The 17,712-nt window shown below is 38.9% G+C and overlaps 1 protein-coding gene across 1 annotated transcript; it reads right to left on the reverse strand.

Annotated features, from left to right (window-relative positions):
- Positions 1-9,002: 9,002 nt before the first annotated feature.
- Positions 9,003-9,672, reverse strand: LOC128359108 (2-oxo-4-hydroxy-4-carboxy-5-ureidoimidazoline decarboxylase-like). Its single transcript, XM_053319532.1, has 2 exons — positions 9,458-9,672; positions 9,003-9,364 (listed from the first exon to the last, which is right to left on the reverse strand). Exons 1-2 carry the CDS (start codon positions 9,636-9,638, stop codon positions 9,018-9,020), a joined length of 528 nt encoding a protein of 175 aa, XP_053175507.1. The 5' UTR covers positions 9,639-9,672; the 3' UTR covers positions 9,003-9,017.
- Positions 9,673-17,712: the final 8,040 nt, after the last annotated feature.

The following is a 17,712-nucleotide window of genomic DNA, read 5'->3' on the forward strand; positions in this document are numbered from 1 at the left end:
GACAGAAAACATTTGATAACACCCCCCCCCCCCCCCCGCCCCCCCCCGCCCTCGTCCAGTCCAGACGATGCTTTTACATGGCGCTAACAGATTTCAGCATTAAATTTGTATGTTTTGTTTGCTTGTGACATTCAAAGTTAAACATCACACATACCAAAGATTCACAAATCCTCACAGCTGTTTAAATAATAAGTGGCACTTTAGAACAGATATTAAAAGTTTGGGCATATCTTTCAGCTGTTTGAGGATAGTGGTCAAATTAACGTCATCACTTCATCTGTTGAATATTTGCCTCCGATGTATTTTAAGTCATTCATCATTTGCTTAAAGGGTTATATCAAATTATACAAATATTTTCTCTACTGACTTTAGTAGTATCTATTCATGCAGATTAGTTTTGGTTTTATTTGTCTCTGAGATTTTTCTGCTGCCCAATATAATGGAGGTGAATTCATTTAGTTTGTGGTGCTCACAGCATTAAAAAAAATGCATTAAATAAATTAAAGTGTAGCATTGTTATCCTGATAATACACAAAACTATTCTGCCAATAGCTGGATCATTTATTTTGTGTGGTAGTAACCAGGACACTGATTCTAGAAAGACACATAACTGAATCTGTGAATATTTTATATTATAATGACAAATATAAGCACTACAAATAAAATCCCATTCACCTCTGTTGTAATTTCAGCAGCTGAAAACGTCTCAAAGCCTGTGTTCCTGCATGACTTGATACCATCAAAGGTTAGAGAGAAGTTACTGTATGTTTTGTAATTTGGGTGTTCAAAAAAAAAGAAGAAAACCCTTTTAACTAATAACAGGCCAGTTTGCAGTGTGGAAATAAAAAAAAAGAAAAGACATGAAACAAAGACTTAAATGGCATTATTATTATTATTATTATTATTATTATTAGTTTTATGGCAGCAGTGTGACTGTGAGTTTGTGTAGCTCCAGCAGGTGGAGCCAGAGATAACAGTGTGGCTGCTGAAGGTTAAAAGTCCAGAAGTAGAGCTGCTCTCGAGTCAGAAGTTGAGTGTGTTGCTGAAGGACATTGTTGCGTCTTAACACACACACACACACACACACACACACACACACACACACACACACACACACACACAGCTGCTCTTTTCATCACTTCTACCAGAGCTTCAGAAAGCCAGATCTCATGTGATGTCATTTTATCACTAATGCCACCTTCTACCACTTATGAAATCACCTTTACCAAACATATTTGGTAAGATTTGCCCTCTTTCTTTTCCTTCTACTTGGCTCAACAAAGTCACAGAAGCATTATAAGTCCAGTTCTTGCATCAACCTCAAAGCTAAAATCTAAACGAGGCATTAAAAGATTTCACTTGGGGAAAAAAAGTTTACAGCAGTGGTTAGGGTTACCTCTCTGGATTCAGCGTTGGATGGTGTTTTCTCCCATGGGTGCCAGTGTATTCTGATTAGAAGAGTTGTGTACATTGTGCAATTTTTTTTTTTTTTAGCAGTGGGGTATAAACACGCTGAACTCAATTACACCTACAAAAGGATCGTCCTCCGGCTGGCTCGCTTTGAGGTACAGAATTAGCCCTGGTTGGTTGACATAAGGGACGTAATGCAGAGACAAGTTTTCTTTTGAATTTAAAGCAGAACTCCTTTGATATGTTATCGCCTTTCATGTGTAAATTAAAATGGGTGAAAAATGTCTTAAATGGCCTTGGGGGTATTGTTTGAACATTGGAACAGAAATGGGGGGATTGTGAGTGCTTTTTCTCTGTGGCGAGGAGGAGTAAAAGTTCCTCAGTCTTTTGTAATGAAGAATAGCTTCCTGACGCTCAGAGCTGGATATTAACGCCACAAGATGATACAATACGATCTGCCACCAGGAAATTCATTCACCAAAGTGAAATAGAAAATCCAATTTCCCTTGTATACTTCTCATTTGAATATAAATCAAAGGCTGGTTTGCTCCTCTTTTCCTTATTATTTTTCCTGCTCAAAATTGCAACATGAAGAAAAAAAAAAAAAAAAAAAAAAAGTCTCGTTGGCCTTCTTATCCCCGTCATCTTTTAGGGGGGGGGACACAAGCATCCACCAGCATCAGTTGTTTTCCTGTGATAAACAGTAGAGTTTAGTTTCCAGACTACTGGAATCTGAAATGTGAGAAACAATGCAATTACTTGTTTTAAGTTACGTAATTCAAAGGCTTTTTCAGATTGTGTGGGAAAAGTTGTCAGGATACAAATATGCAACTTTTTTTTTTATAGTTGTTTGACATTTTTCAAGAAGGTTGAGTATTCTCCTGCAGCAGTTTCATAAAGTCAGGATTTGATTTTTTTAAATTTTGTCTTCAGAGCTGAAACAAGAGTTCAAGAGTTCAAGACAAACTTTATTGTCCCACCAGGTGGATCTAACCACTCATGCTGCAGCCACTGAAAATAAATATAACATATATAGGGAGGAAAGGAAGGAAAGGCGGAGGAAGGAAACAAGGAAGGGAGGAAGGAAAAGAAGGAAGGTAGGAGTGATGGAGGAGGGAGGAAGAAGGGAGGAAGGAAAGGAAGGACGGAGGAAAGAAGGAGGGAAGGAAGGTAGGTGGGAGGGAGGGAGGAAAGAAGGAAGATGGGAGGGAGGGAGGGAGGAAAGAAGGAAGATGGGAGGGAGGGAGGGAGAAAGGAAACGAGGAAGGAAGGAAAGAAGGACAGAGGAAAGGAGAAAGGGATGAAAGAAAGAAATAAAACAGCCATAAATGCCATAATACACAAGATAGTACATAATACATACAATGCAAAAATATATTAAATAGTGAATAAATACATACTCAATATCAGATAGCAGCTCGAATAGATAAAACAAAAAAAAGAAAAGAAAGAAAACACCAACACACCTACAGCCACAGTGTAAAGATGCAGCTTTATCTGGCTTTTAACAATTAATTAAAACTATTAATCAGTTTTGATAATCAATTTATTGATTCAGAAATATTTCAGAAAAACTGACAAAAAAGCTCTCAAGTAAGGATTCGCTGCTTCTTTGTTTTTTCTGATAGTTAACTGAATATTCAGCAAGATTTTGGGTTTTGGAGACAAATCTCTGAGAAACGTCTTATAGTATATTGACCAAACAAATAATTAATTGATAAGCAAGGTAATTATTAGTAGCAGTCTTAAATAAGGTAGTAATATATTTTGAGTTTGGAGTGTTGGTCGAACAAAACAAGATATTAAAATAGGAAAACTTGAACTCAGGTAAACTTTTTACATTGTATTGACATTGATAAACAAATAATTACTAATGAAGAAAACAACCAGCACACTAATCAATAAGCAAAGTCATTGTCAGTAACTGTTTTATTTAAGGTAGCACACTGAATATATTTTGAGTTTGGACAAAACAAGCAATATTGTGATATTTCAGTATTCTTTGGTCAATTTCTAGGTTTGCAGTTTGATTAATAATGAAACATAAAGCTTGTTGCAGCCCTATCCAGTCATAATTTAACCCAGTTACAGCACTTCCCCACATTGCCAGGTGGCATTTATTAAAAAAACATGTTTTTATATAGAGATTTTTCACATAACGCTCCATTCTTTTATACATGTGCCAAATCTGAGCAGACTGAAAACTTTTTTTTTTTTTTTTTTTTTTTTTTGCTCTTGACTGTTATAAATACAGCACCAGCACGAGTAGCTTGAGGAAAGGAGGCGTCCCTTAGATGATTGCCTGTATTGACTTTCATCCTGTAAAATTACCCAGCACTGCTCTTTTATTTGACATTCAGTCACCTCCAGTGATGGATAACCTGGTGGACCTCCCTCTTGAGTTGCAGCCAAATATTATCCCTCTTACTAGGAGACATGAATTCTACCTCAGACCAGATCTATCAGGGGACATCTAATAAAGCACTTTGTTGCTTCATTGCACATTTGTGTTCTCAAGGACATCGAGCTGCTACAGCAGAACGGGAGTGACGTGTCCTTCCATTGAAATGCCGCTGCTTCGGCACTCTTTGGGAGTACAACAGTATATCAGCATACAAAACCCTTTAAAAACATCTGGAATATAGCCAGGGAGTCATACTCAGGAGCCCTTTTCATAGAAGTGTATAGAGAGAAGTGCAGGTCTCGTGTGCATGTTTTATTTTTGATTAGTTTAAATATGTCAAAATTAACACGTTTGGAAATGATCTCACATATTGCAGGTTGCAGCTTGCAAGGTGCAAATTGGGTGGGGGAAAAAAAAAAGTCAGTGGTGCTCTTTGGTCTCTACATTACATATGTGCAGTGAATTGGGGAATTTTTACTAGTCCCATATGAGCTGATGGCTGCTTTCATCAGGAGGAGCAGCTGTGGCCGCGCTCAGCTGCTTGGATTGATTCAGCTTCTTGCTTGAAGACATTTCAACACCTTGGCTGAGGTGGGATTGAAATGTCTCCTGTTATTCGGATTCACTATTTTTTGTTTTTTAAGTCTAGTCTTTAGAAGAGGAAGAGTAATGCTTGTGATCTTTTCCTTGTGCACTGTGCAAGAGTATTCATAGAGTGATTATAATTCTTGTTTTAAAGGGGACACAACTTGCTTTTTGTCATTTTCTGTAGTGGGGGGGAAATAAGTATTGAACCCGTTAACATGTTTTTTTAGTAAATATATTTCCAATGAGGATATTTTCACCAGATTTTTGGTATTAACTCAGAAAATCCACACATATAAAGAAATCAAAACATTAAAGTCCATGAATAAAATTTAAAAAAGGATTCAACACACTAATTGAAATTTAGTGGAGAAGCCTTTTGTTTGTAATCACAGCTTCGAGACTCAAGGCTGTAGAGCTCAGGTGTGATTTTTAAACAGATTGTCTTTTAAATCTAGAAGATTATGACGAGCCCTCTTGGGAACTTTAATCTTGAGTTCCTTCCATAAATGTTGCCCCAACTACTACCCCTACTTTAGGTTTTGTAATACATCTGTAACCAGTCCCATTGAAGTGTTTTGCAACAATCAGCTTGCAAAGGTCTTGGGAGAGTTCTTTGCTTTAACCCAATATGAGATGCCTCTTGGTAACAGAAAAACCTTTTTATTGCACATCAGTATGTACTAACCCAGTTGATATTAATTTACACAGACAGGAGGTAGAAATACTTTTTTACTACTTACAGATTTCAGCTGGTTCCTTTCCTTTTCTTGCCTTGGTGTACTACTGTCATTCCACTTTATTACACATAACTTTATTTATGGACTTCAATGTTTTGATTTCTTTATATATGTGGATTTCTTGAGTTGATACCAAAGTCACGTAAATATCCTCATTGGAAATATATATATGTTGGATTTCCACTCCAAACAATCACTGAAAGCCCAGTGCTTCAGCCTTAACGATTCATTTGCAATTTTAACTCCACTTCCTTCTTAAGATGACATCAAATTATTCGAGGATGCCCACAAATGTCGATCTGTTCCATAGCCTTTGTTCGCTAATGTTTCAGTAGTTTATTCACTCATATTTCAGTTTAGATACTCCTTTGAACATGTACAGATGTGTTTGAGAAGTTTCTATTTGTCCTCCAGAACTGGTGGAAGTCTGTTGACGGTCTAAAAGTGGCGAATCAGACCAGAGTGGGCAAAAACAGCCAGTATAAGATAAACAAGAAGGTTTTTTTTAAACTGTAAATCATGCAGATATTCCAGTAGAGCTCCAGAATATAAATGAAATAAACCTATAAATGTGCATGATACTTCCTCGATATCTTGAAACAACTGTAAGAAAGATATTATCATCCTGATGTGATGCATTGAGCCAGTCTGAAGGAGCCGACTGAAAGGAAACCTATTATGCTCATTTCCAGCTCTGTAGTTTCATTCTGGGACTCCACTCGAGAAGCTTTGAATGATTTAGAGTTTGAAAAGGAATCATTGCTTATCGTATACAGTTCAGTCTCTATTTCTTATCAGTCCATCTTAGCTCCTGTCTCTTGATGCCTCCCCTCCCTCCCAATCAGACTACTTTGTTCCAGCTTTCCAGAAACCTGCTGAGGGGCTTATGAGAGTATGAAAGTCATGTTAAGTTACCGCCGATGAAAACCCAACACCTCTGCAGACGGACTCCTTCCTGTCTCAAGCGTGAGATGGCACGAGCGAGCCCAGAGCAGAGGAAATAGTCAGATTATATATGTATAATACATTATCTTGTGAAAGGATGACCTTGTTCTACCATCAGAACAACGTAAGCACAATAGTCACGTCATAATGTGTGTATAATCAGGACAGTGGTTAGTCAGTAGATTATAACATACATGATGTTCACTCAATCAGCATTTCATGTAACATAAGTGGTGTCATATGACATAGTAACTCATTTGTGTCAGAGAAGATGAATAATAAGAATTCCCATTATACTGCTTAATATTAAAGCTTTTAAATTACTAAATAATTGGAGACTTTTATTGTGAAGAACCAAATTAGCAGGGCTATACGTTAATGGTTTCAACATAGAGATATTTGGATCTTTGTTCAGCAGATCAGTGAGAGCAGCCAGAGCAGACTAGTAACCTACTTTGGCTTTCCACATCCATTTACCCCATTATTTGACACCTTGGCCGCATTTAATATATTAACATCTGACAGTGTAATATTATATATAAATGACTGAAAATAAGGGAAAGCGTAATGGTTTCCCTTTAAAAGGACACACTTTGAAATTACAGTAACTTTTGAATCACGACCAAAAATAAATGTTAATAACTGACAGCACTGATTATATATCCAGTTTAATGTAGATACAGCATATATACACCTTTGAACTATTGTAATAGGGCTCCTATAATTGTTGTCAATCCTATGCTATGAGTCAGACATGATGTTCCCGCTTGACATTTCTGATTAAACCTCCATCTCTTCCCCTGTTCTCTGAATAAAGACCGTGATACAACTGATGGTTCACAAATCTGTCAAGTCTACCTTTGAGCTTATATAATCGTTACTTTATGAAACAGAAAAAAGTTAATTTACCAAATCATTTACTTTCAAATACTCGTCCTTGCACATCTAAGGGTAACCTCACCTTTCAGATTCATGTTTTTAATTATTTACCACACAGCTGTTTATGTCATGATGGGGGTAGTTAAGTACCTTCACTCGAGGTACTCTGACATCATGAAGTAAGAGCGAACCTGTGTGGGCAGCAGAGTGGAAGTCTAAAACATAAGACGCCATTACAGTGAGGATTTTTGGCTGAATAGTTTTGGTGAAATGTTGAAATAATGACAAAGGCACACAAACATGTTAACACCTAAAAAGAAAGAGACAGAGAGAAGTATTATTGCTTAAAGAAAAGAAGAGTGTATTTGTTTCATGTGCCAGCCCATTTTGCTTCATTTGACAGCCTCTTTTCTTTTCCGCATGCCTAAATGTCTGACCTTTAACTTTAAATTGAACACATTGAGCTCCCTGGTCACTGTACAGCTCCAGTCAGTGTGGCTGAGTGTCAAAAACTATGATTTATTTGCCCTTGAGCACGAATCTGCCCCTCGGCTGCTCCAGCAGAGCTCACGAAGCAGCCAGCAGCACAAAAACCATTGAGGATGATGTGGATACTGGGCGAATGGATGACGTCTAACACATCCTCCCCCACAGCTGACTTCCTGAGTCATCGGTGTTAAATAAGAACAAGTTCTGGACTTGTTTGGATAAACAAAAGTTTGTACGACAGTAATGAAAAGAAGAAATAATAATAAATAAAATTTAAAAAAAGATAATGACACTTTACACCGGAGATAACATTTAAATTGTTTGAGAAGTTGCTCTTTATTAAACGCGGGGCAGTGAGAGACTCAGATGGTGATTCAGTGCCACCAGGGCTGCTGCCATGAGTGACAGCATCATGTCTCATCTCAGACAGCCTGTAGTCAAACAAACAGCAGCTCATTACAGCATCAGTTTGGATCACTTGCACTGATTTGGGTGGGAGAGGTGACATTGGCTCACAATGTGAATTGAGATGGAGGGATGGAGGGAAGGCATGAGTTTAATGTTTCTTTACGTCTCGGGCGGTTTTGATGGCTAACCAAAGATTCTTGAGCTTTGGATGTGCTGGCTTTTGAGAGCTTCATTGGGAGCTGCAGCCAACTCACTGTTTGATATCTGATGTGATCCAGACTTGCCGAAAATTCCCAGAAAGGTTGCACTGTTCAGTCAGTTTTAGGCTGCTTTAAACAATCGAGGTCAGGGGTTTGAGAAGAAATGCAGTAGGAAGACCACATAATAATAGTAATGCTTTTTTAGTCCACCTTCAAGCATATCCATTTGGAAACGTCATAAAGACTTTTGCCCTTAACGTGTGTTCAGACAGCAAGCAAAGCAAATGTTTTAATGTGTGTTATTGGTGTGAATTTTTGATCGCAGAGGAACGCAAACAGCCAGCGTACTGAGTGTACAGACGTTACAGATGGCCCTGACTGTATGAGCTACCAGCTGTTCTGTCATTGGGATTTTCTAATGCATTTTAATGTCTAATGACTCTGTGATTTTTTTTATTATACAACCGATGTTATCACACTTTCTTAAAGGACCAGCACAAGACCTACAGTTGATATACCCCCATCTGAGTGGATATTTTAGGAAGCTTTAGGGTGGAAAAAGTGAAACCGCTTCATCCCAGAATTAGGATGTGAAATGGCATTTAACTAAAATTCTCATTTTCCAGGAACCCCTTTAACCTGCCTTCTTTTTCATCTGAGACATGTCAGTAGTGTACAATGAGCTTTATGAATGTACACATACGTACATTACTGCTAAAAATTGTTATATTAGGTTATTGATGTTCACTTATTGTGTATAAGCCTATAGGTTATATCATGTCTTATTGTTAAATTAGAATAACTGATCCAAATGTTTTGAAGAATTCATTGTACAGTATGATGGATGAATAATGCATAATACATTTGGAATAAACCAAATATCACAGCCTATAAAGACATGTCAGCAGCATCAGTCTTTACATCGAAGTGGCAAATCTGGCACAACGTTCAATATCGTCATTTATTCGGTGCGTCAATTAGCACGAGACCTTGGAGACGCAGGCGGCATATCTTCTTCACCTCCTCTATGCCACGCGCCCTCTCCACCGCGCGCTTGTTCCTGAGCCGCTCGGACAGCTGCTGAAAGATGGTCGGCTTGTCATTCATCCTGGCGCAGATGACAAATGGGAATCCAAAGCGCACCTTGTACTCGTCGTTATGCCGAGCCATGCGCAAAAGCTCCGTGGAGTCCAGCCCATCCATTCCGGCCTGTGCCTGCTCCTCGCGCGACTCCGGTGTCAAGGTGCCACTCTGGTGGTCCCTGCCAGCGAGGTCTGGCAGACACCTGAGGATCCCCTCTTTACCTACACACATACGGGGACTGATTAGAGCCATTACGCGCAAAATTAACTTATAGGTCAATTCTAAAACGCTAAATATGACAAAGTGTAGCTCACCTGATTCTGGCAGGGCATCAATGAACTCACTGATAGCAGCCTCTAAAGCACTGATGTTCACAAAGGGACGCCTCGACCACACAGCGGCTGTTATAATGGGGCATTTCTCCACCACATTGCCGAAAATATTCACAAAATCCTCATAAGGAAGACAGTTTACTGTGGCGATTTCCATGTTCATGCGCGGACACTGTTTAGTATCTAGATGCACGGGCAGTGTGTGGCGACCTTTGGACATGACAGTGTAAACCCCTCGCTACAAGGTTAACGCACTGTTGGACACCCTGGCTGGGGTTAGTATTTTATTTGTCAGATTAACATCCAAAAATCTAACGTTGAAAAAAAAAGAAGATTTATTTATTACAGAGTTTAAAAGACCTGTATTTTAGGCCCCATCTGCATCTGGTATTAAGGTATCAGCATCAGTTTGGATCACTTGCACTGATTTGGGGGGGGGGGGTGACATTGGCTCACAATGTGAATTGAGATGGAGGGATGGAGGGAAGGCATGAGTTTAATGTTTCTTTATGTCTCGGGCGATTATAATGGCTTACCAAAGGTACTTGATCTTTGGATGTGCTGGCTTTTGAGAGCTTCATTGGGAGCTGCAGCCGACTCACTGTTTGATACCTGATGTGATCCAGACTTGCCGAAAATTCCCAGAAAGGTTGCACTGTTCAGTCAGTTTTGGTCTGCTTTAAACAATCGAGGTCAGAGGTTTGAGACGAGTTGCAGGAGGAAGACCACATAATAATAATAATGCTTTTTTAGTCCGCCTTCAAGCATATCCATTTGGAAACGTCATAAAGACTTTTGCCCTTAACGTGTGTTCAGACAGCAAGCAAAGCAAATGTTTTAATGTGTGTTATTGGTGTGAATTTTTGATCGCAGAGGAACGCAAACAGCCAGCGTACTGAGTGTACAGACGTTACAGATGGCCCTGACTGTATGAGCTACCAGCTGTTCTGTCATTGGGCTTTTCTGATGCATTTTAATGACTCTTATTTTTTATTATACAACCGATGTTATCACACTTTCTTAAAGGACCACTTTGCTGATATTCAATCTTATCTCTAGCTGTCCAAATTAGGGATAACAGTTTTGTACAGTGATGTAGTTGGGGGCAAAGAAGAAGTACAATAATGCTGTTATATGTAGCGGTGCCTTCAGTCAATCAATCGAACTGTAATATATAGCAGCTTTCATGCAGGTTAATGTAGTTCAGAGCACTTCATAGTGGATTGACAAGCTGATAATGAGACAGAACAAGTGTAGGTTGAGGACAACATAAAGAAAAGGAACAAAAAAAAGGATATTCAAGGATGGTTAAATGTGGTTCTCCCAAAACAATCCACCTACCATGTTACACCAGCAGACACTCAAATATCATACTACTAGATACTTTAACCCTCCTGTTGTCCTCAGGTCAAGGAAGGAAGGAAGGAAGGAAAGGAGTAAGGAGGGAGGGAGGGAGGGTGGAAGGAAGGAAGGGAGGAAGGAAGGAGGGAGGGAGGAAGTAAGGAGAGAAGGAAAGGAAGGAAGGAAGGAAGGAGGAAAAGAGGAGGGAAGTAAGGAGAGGAGGAAGGAAGGAAGGAAAGGAGGAAGGAAGGAAGGAAGGAAGGAAGGGAAGTAGTAAGAAGGGAGGGAGGAGGGAAAGGAAGCAAGGAAGGATGGATGGAAGGAAGTGAGGAAAGAAGTATGGAAAGGAGGGAGCAAAGAAAGAGGGAAGCAGGGGAAGAACGAAGGAACAATTCCAGAAAGAGGGAGGGAGGAAGGAAAGAAGGAACAGTCAAAAGAGAGATGGGGTCAATTTGAAAAGTGCTACAGCCTCAGACACTTTAAAATATCAGCATATGTAGAAGAAAAGTGCCACAGAGCGATTCTACAGCCTCAGCCTGACACACAGCTGCTGAGTTTCCGACACTAGCAAACTAACAAACAAGTGGCTTTACAGTATCATGTCGCAGCAGAGATGTGGCGGTACTATTTCAACCTACAAGGCCGAACATAGCGTGGTTGTTGAATCAGACACAACAGAGTGTGGAGGAGGAAGCGACCGTGGGAGCCGTGTTAGAGCGGCAGCTGAAAGAGAGGAGCTGCAGTCGGAGAGGCTTTGCACCATTGACCATTGACCAGTGAGAAACTTTGTGGTGCTTATCAGACTTTAACTCTGAATACAGAACAGTGACTGTGTTACCTGTAACTGGCCCTGACTCCTCATCACCCATAATATCCATACAGAGCATGCTTGGTTTCATTTTTTCACCCTTTCATCCATGATTGCAATGGAGCAGACTGAGAGGATTTTTTTTTTACAGTCCACTAGCAGCTTCTGCAGAAGTCTTGTGTGTAACATTACAGCTCTCAATGAGTTTGCAATGATAACTAACTCCAGCACACCGTTTTCCTTTTCCTTTTTAAAATATCGCTTGAATAAATTGTGGTTAAATCAGGTTACAATGTTTATATTTCATTTCAATTTTCAAATTGAATTAACATTTAAACATCGTCTTCTGCACAGTGGGATAACGACTCTGAGAATTAAACTCATATGAGCATGTTGAAATGAAAATGCAAATTTTTACTCGAATAACACCTATACACACATGGAAGATTGTAATACCACTGTGGAATTACATTTTCATTGGCAAGTTTGCATTATCATTTTAATAAAGTCCCCTATGGGCTCCCATATTGTAATATCATATAGTAGAAATGTATCTAATATCGTCACTGAGCACACACACATAAAATTCGCTGTCAACTGTAATACTGTAGTTATGTTAGAAAATTGGGTGAACACTTTTAAACCACTCAGGGGCTGGAAAACTGGCCGCTGGAGACTCTCCTGGGTGGTGTTGCTCCAAATACGAGAGTCAGGAGCTGAGCAAACACACAGGGGAGGCAGAGCAAAGAAAATCTATTTGTATAGCACATTACAACAACAAGGCAATTCAAAGTGCTTCACATAAAACATAAAATACATCAAGGCAGGATATAAAAGCGACACATGGCAAAATAAAAAGACATTTAAAGATGATTAAATTGGTTAAATTGGAAATAAAATGAAGCTTAAAATAGAGTAAAGAGATAGAAAAGAGAAGAATAAAGAGACTCTGTTTTCTGTTCCCGTTGCTTCGGCCTTTTTGTTCAAAAGACCTTGGCACAGCTTTGACTTGTGTGTGTTTACTGTAAAAAATGTGAGGCTTTGCTTAAACTCCTTCCCCGTAAACCTTCCCTGGGCTTAGCCTATGCTGAATAGTTTATTGTCATAATGAAGGACGATGAATCATTTTAATGGGGGGGGGGGGGGGGGCAGCGCACCCTTTTGGACAGTTTGAGCTCGAAGGCATTGACGGTGTTGACCTCGGTGTACACACAATTAGTGTCAAAAGTAATTGTATGACTAATTAACTTTAAAATTTTAAAACAAGTTTGAGAAAAGGAGGTCAGTCCTACTTTGTCACCTCTGCAAACTTGAACCTTTACAACATGAAGCAAAAGTTACAAGACTTTTATTTTGGAAGTAAACATCACCTGATTTCACCATTGGAAAGGGTGAATCACAGGTCCACGATATCGCAGGTCCTTTCCTCTCAGCAGCTGTCAGACTGTACAACCAGCACTGCTCCCAGTAGACATCACAACCTGGACAATATGACAAACTGCACTGTAATGTTACTACTGTGCACTATTAGTAGTATTAGTAGGTATACTAGGCAAGGCAAGGCAGTTTTATTTACATAGCGCATTTCATACACAATGGCAACTCAATGTGCTTTACATAAAACAGAAAAACATACAATTTGAGAAACATTAAAACATACAATTAACCCCCCCCCCCCCCCCAAACTCCCACCCCCCACACTAATAATAAAAACAAAGTACAGAAAAATAGAAAGAGAGAAATAAAATGCTAGAATAGAGCATTAAATATAAGATTGCAGATTTACGTTCAACTGTGCAATATGTATTTACATTTCTCACTTCGAATCTGTCAAATAATACTATATTGTAATGTTACTATTATTTCATTATATTTCTTAGATCATTTTATTATATTTTTTTACTACTATTGTTTTTTTGGGGGTTTTTTTTGCTTTTTTATGGGGTCATCCCTATGTTCCCACAGCCCTATGTCCCCCCATTTCAAATAAATATTCCTCCCATTAAAATGAGGCCCTATGTTGCCTCAGGCCTACATTCCCACAGCACAGGTATGGCCATTCCCTAATGCACATAACATGTTGTTGTTTTTCATCTATGATGCTTGAAAGACAGGTGAAATATTTTATTTTATTATTAAACTGAGGGAACATAGGGCTGTGGGAACGTAGACACACTCCCCTTCTATGCTTTTCTATTTCCACTGTCCAATTTGTTGCTGCAATACTATAAATTTCCCCCTCATGGGACTAATAAAAGAATATCTTATCTCATCTTAAACAAGTCATTTGTAACACAGACATGACACTTGTTGTATGTGCTAAAAGATCTTTTTCACCCAGGCGTTTTTTTTTCTTTTCTTTTTTCTTTTGCGAGGACTAAATATTTCATCCATAATTCATAGTCGAGTGGAGGAAGCCCCCTGTGAGACAAGGAGCCACGTCCATCACCGCTCTGTTATATTTGACTCGCTCAGATGGGTGAGTCAAACAAGCCGCTGGGAGTTATCCTCGCCTCTCACTGCAAAAAAAAAAAAAAAAAAGAAAAGAAAAAAAGCCTTGTGTTACTTATTGTTAGGACATTTTCATTCAACTCCCAAAGCTCTGATGTTTTGTTTTTCAAGCGTACAACTGTCGGTTACAAATGCGCCTCTTTGTTTACAGCATTGTTTTCCTCTCTTTACTTCATCTTAATGGGTACTTCAAATGAAAAATGCATAAAATATTTATTACCATCAGTGTCGAACACAAGCAGGAAAGCCCAGTTATTGTGTAGCTCGTCTTGGTTTGTGAATATAACAGTCACTAAACTTGTATAAAATGTTGTGTATGTACTTGATGAAGCACACTGGTGATGCATCTCAAACAGTGCCTGTTAGCTCCACACTCTTCATCACGGCTTCACATAAGAGGGAACACATGTACTGCTTCACTTCAAACAATAACAAGTAGGAGAAATTCATTATACGCTCTTAGTCATATGCAAATGCAAACTTATCCTCTACAATAACGCCCTCTACTTCAGTCTCCTCTTAGCCGGGTGCTCCAGCTTTGTGTATTTGTGTATATGTGCATGTGTTTGTTTGCTTGAGTCTAAAAAAAACCCAACCCATCAACACATCTTATATCAATTATGTTGAGTGGTCTCTTCACATTGATTACCAGATAAGAGGTTGAGCCAAATGCTTTGTTCCACAGAGACATACAGTGGGTCGATGGATTTGTGTATGTCGGTAAAAAGCCTGTGGATGACCCTCGAGGTTTGAGTATGTCAGCTTGGACAGAGCAAGTAAAATATTCTGTGTTTTATATGAACAAGTTAAAGAAAAAGAAAAAAGAAAAAAAAGAATATATATAAGCTTTCCACAACACCACATTATCTGCAGCCTCTGGTCCTGTTGGAGTACACAGCAGCCGGACAGTAATGTGATTTAATGTGATGTGATCTGAAAGTAGACCAGAGCGAGCGTGTTCTTTACAACCACCACTTATTGACATTGCAGGCTATTTACTGCAAAGTGTGTATTTAGATGTAATATAATCATTGTTGTGTCTTTTTTTTTTTTTACCCGTAATCCGTCTTCATTTTGATGAGAAACAAATACGTGAAAATCGGATTATATTTTACTCAAAGAGGCTCAAGTGTGTTTACAACAGCTTATTTGCATTTTCTCTATCAATGGTTGCTTGTCAGTGTTTTTTTTATTAATATTAATGATTTAATAATACTAACTTTATTTGTAGAGCTCCTTTCATACAATAAATGTAGCTCAAAGTGCTTCAAAACTAAATAAATTACATAAAGTGCTTCACATAAAAGGAGCATAGAGCAATGTTAAAAAGAAAGAGGAAGCACATAAATACATTAATGTAATAAAAGTAAACAGATAATTATTTTAAAATAGTAAAAATAGTGCCCAGCTAAAAAAAACAAGAGTAAAAACAGCATATAAAATCAAGTAAAATACAACATGTGATATCTATCTGTAGTTTGTTCCATAGTTTTAGGGCCTAATTGTCAAAGGCAGTTCTCACTACTACTACTATTACTAGTGTTACAGACAATTTGGTTTTTCAATGGTTGACCTCATCTGTGGAGAAATCGCACAAGAGTCCAGAATGTTTTATGCTGAAAATGTTTATTGAAGCTTGGCAGAAGAGAATCAAAGTATTATCAATGCACACTTCTGATGCATGATGCCAACAAGATGCTCTCAAACTGTTCCCACGTGGATGGTCTTTAAGCCTTCACAGATATTACACACACACCCTCTCCCATAATCTTCTGCCATCCAGCTCTTAGTTTGCTCCATCTGCTAACTTACAACCACCATGGGGGTAAAGAGCCTTCAGCTGATCTGCCCTCCGCCTTTGGAGCTCCCTCCCATCATACATTCACACTTCTGACTCTGTCTCCACCTTTAAATCCTGCCTGAAAACACACCTATTCCAAGTGGCATACTCTGTCTCACACTGACTATGTAATCACATTCATATGTATTCATTTATCTATTGTAAAAAGACACTAACTTCCACATTGCTGCTTTTATTATGTTTGTACTGTTGCTTTATGTGAGTCTTGTAAGGTCATTGAGTGCTTCAAAAGGCGCCTATACATAAAATGCATTATTATTATTAGTATAAGGGCCCACTTATGCTCAACGGACGTATGAAAATGTGTACATCCGTTTCGGTTACCGTCACTGCTCTCGTACTTCCATGCGTCCATTACGTTGGCATGGATGTTAACCAATACATCCACCAGGGGGCAGCACCGAGTCAAATGTTTATGACAACAACAAACTCAAAAACAAACATGGCGACTGTGGAGGAGATATTGATAATGTTCCTCTTGCATAAAAGACAAAAACGATTTGTCTAAAGTTTCTAACCAACTCACAAAACCTTTCCTCAAAACGTTCCGCCATTGTTATTTCTTCGTCGTATCTCACTAGCGCTACGTATCGAGTAGTGACAGCGACACTGCCCCCCATGGTTTCCGGTGGTACTGCTCCGTTTGGTCCGTATCCGTAAGCTTTATGGAAATGTGCAAAAATACGGACGAAATGAACGCAGAGCACGGACAGAAGGCTCTGTAAGTATCCGTATTTAACGTTGAGCATAAATGGGCCTTTAGTATTACCACAAATACTTTTATACCTAGAAATGGTCACACTCAATGCATCTACAACATATTGGTTCCTTATTCTGCAGATCTGCAGAGAAGGAAACACAGTTACCCATCTTTGGGTTTAGGGAGTCGGACAGTCATCTCCTCTGACCTTGGTTACCACAGTAATGCTGCGTCACTGCTATCAGAGTGACTCCCGCTTTCCCCAAAACACCACAGACAGACAGCCGCTCAGCGTATCTTGTCTCATTCTGCCAACATTAAGTGCAGTTTCTGCTGTGACCTCAAGGCCCAGGCTTGACCCTAAAAATGGAAAACTCCCAAACAACTAGAAACATTTTTTGAGCTGTCAGAGTCACAAGAGGACTTCTCTGATCAGTGCCATAGTAGCAGGAAAGATAACTTTTGGGTATTTGTTTGTGTGTGTGTGTGTGTGTGTTTGTGAAAATACTGTAACCCTTTGAGCCTTTCAAACATCCATTCATTTCTATATATTCCCACATGGTATGAAACTTTTGAGTAAGCCACCACAGTCAACATTATGCATGACAACAGTAATGACATTGAAAGTGTAGGCTGATTTGAAAGTCTGTGCTTTATTAACACACAGTCACATAACTTTGACAACAGCAGAAGGTAATATGTTCACAGTGATTGCTGATTTTAATACCGTACTAAACTAAAATGCTTCCGCAAGGCAGGAAAATAAGATTTAGAGGTTTAAAACATAAACATGCCTCAGAAAATGGTCGGCAGTAATGTAAAAAAAAAGTGATTTGTAGTATTAAAAAAAAGCTTAATAGCTGCATACTAAACTATGAATGAAACAATGTATAATGCAAAATATTGCATAAAATCAAATTATGATGTGCCAGTAAAGGCGAACACCAGCAGCAAGAAAATATTTGAGTTTGTCATGTTTTCTCTTTATGAGCACAACCTCAAAAAATGAGTCACTG

This window comes from Scomber japonicus, chromosome 5 (assembly GCF_027409825.1).
Source record: "Scomber japonicus isolate fScoJap1 chromosome 5, fScoJap1.pri, whole genome shotgun sequence".
In the NCBI taxonomy this organism is placed as follows: domain Eukaryota; kingdom Metazoa; phylum Chordata; class Actinopteri; order Scombriformes; family Scombridae; genus Scomber; species Scomber japonicus.

Excerpts from the sequence above, each read along its gene's own strand:
- LOC128359108 (XM_053319532.1), bottom strand. The coding sequence starts at position 9,638 with ATGAACATGGAAATCGCCACAGTAAACTGTCTTCCTTATGAGGATTTT. Across the intron at positions 9,365-9,457 it reads TGATGCCCTGCCAGAATCAG|GTAAAGAGGGGATCCTCAGG; the intron begins GTGAGCTACACT and ends GTATGTGTGTAG.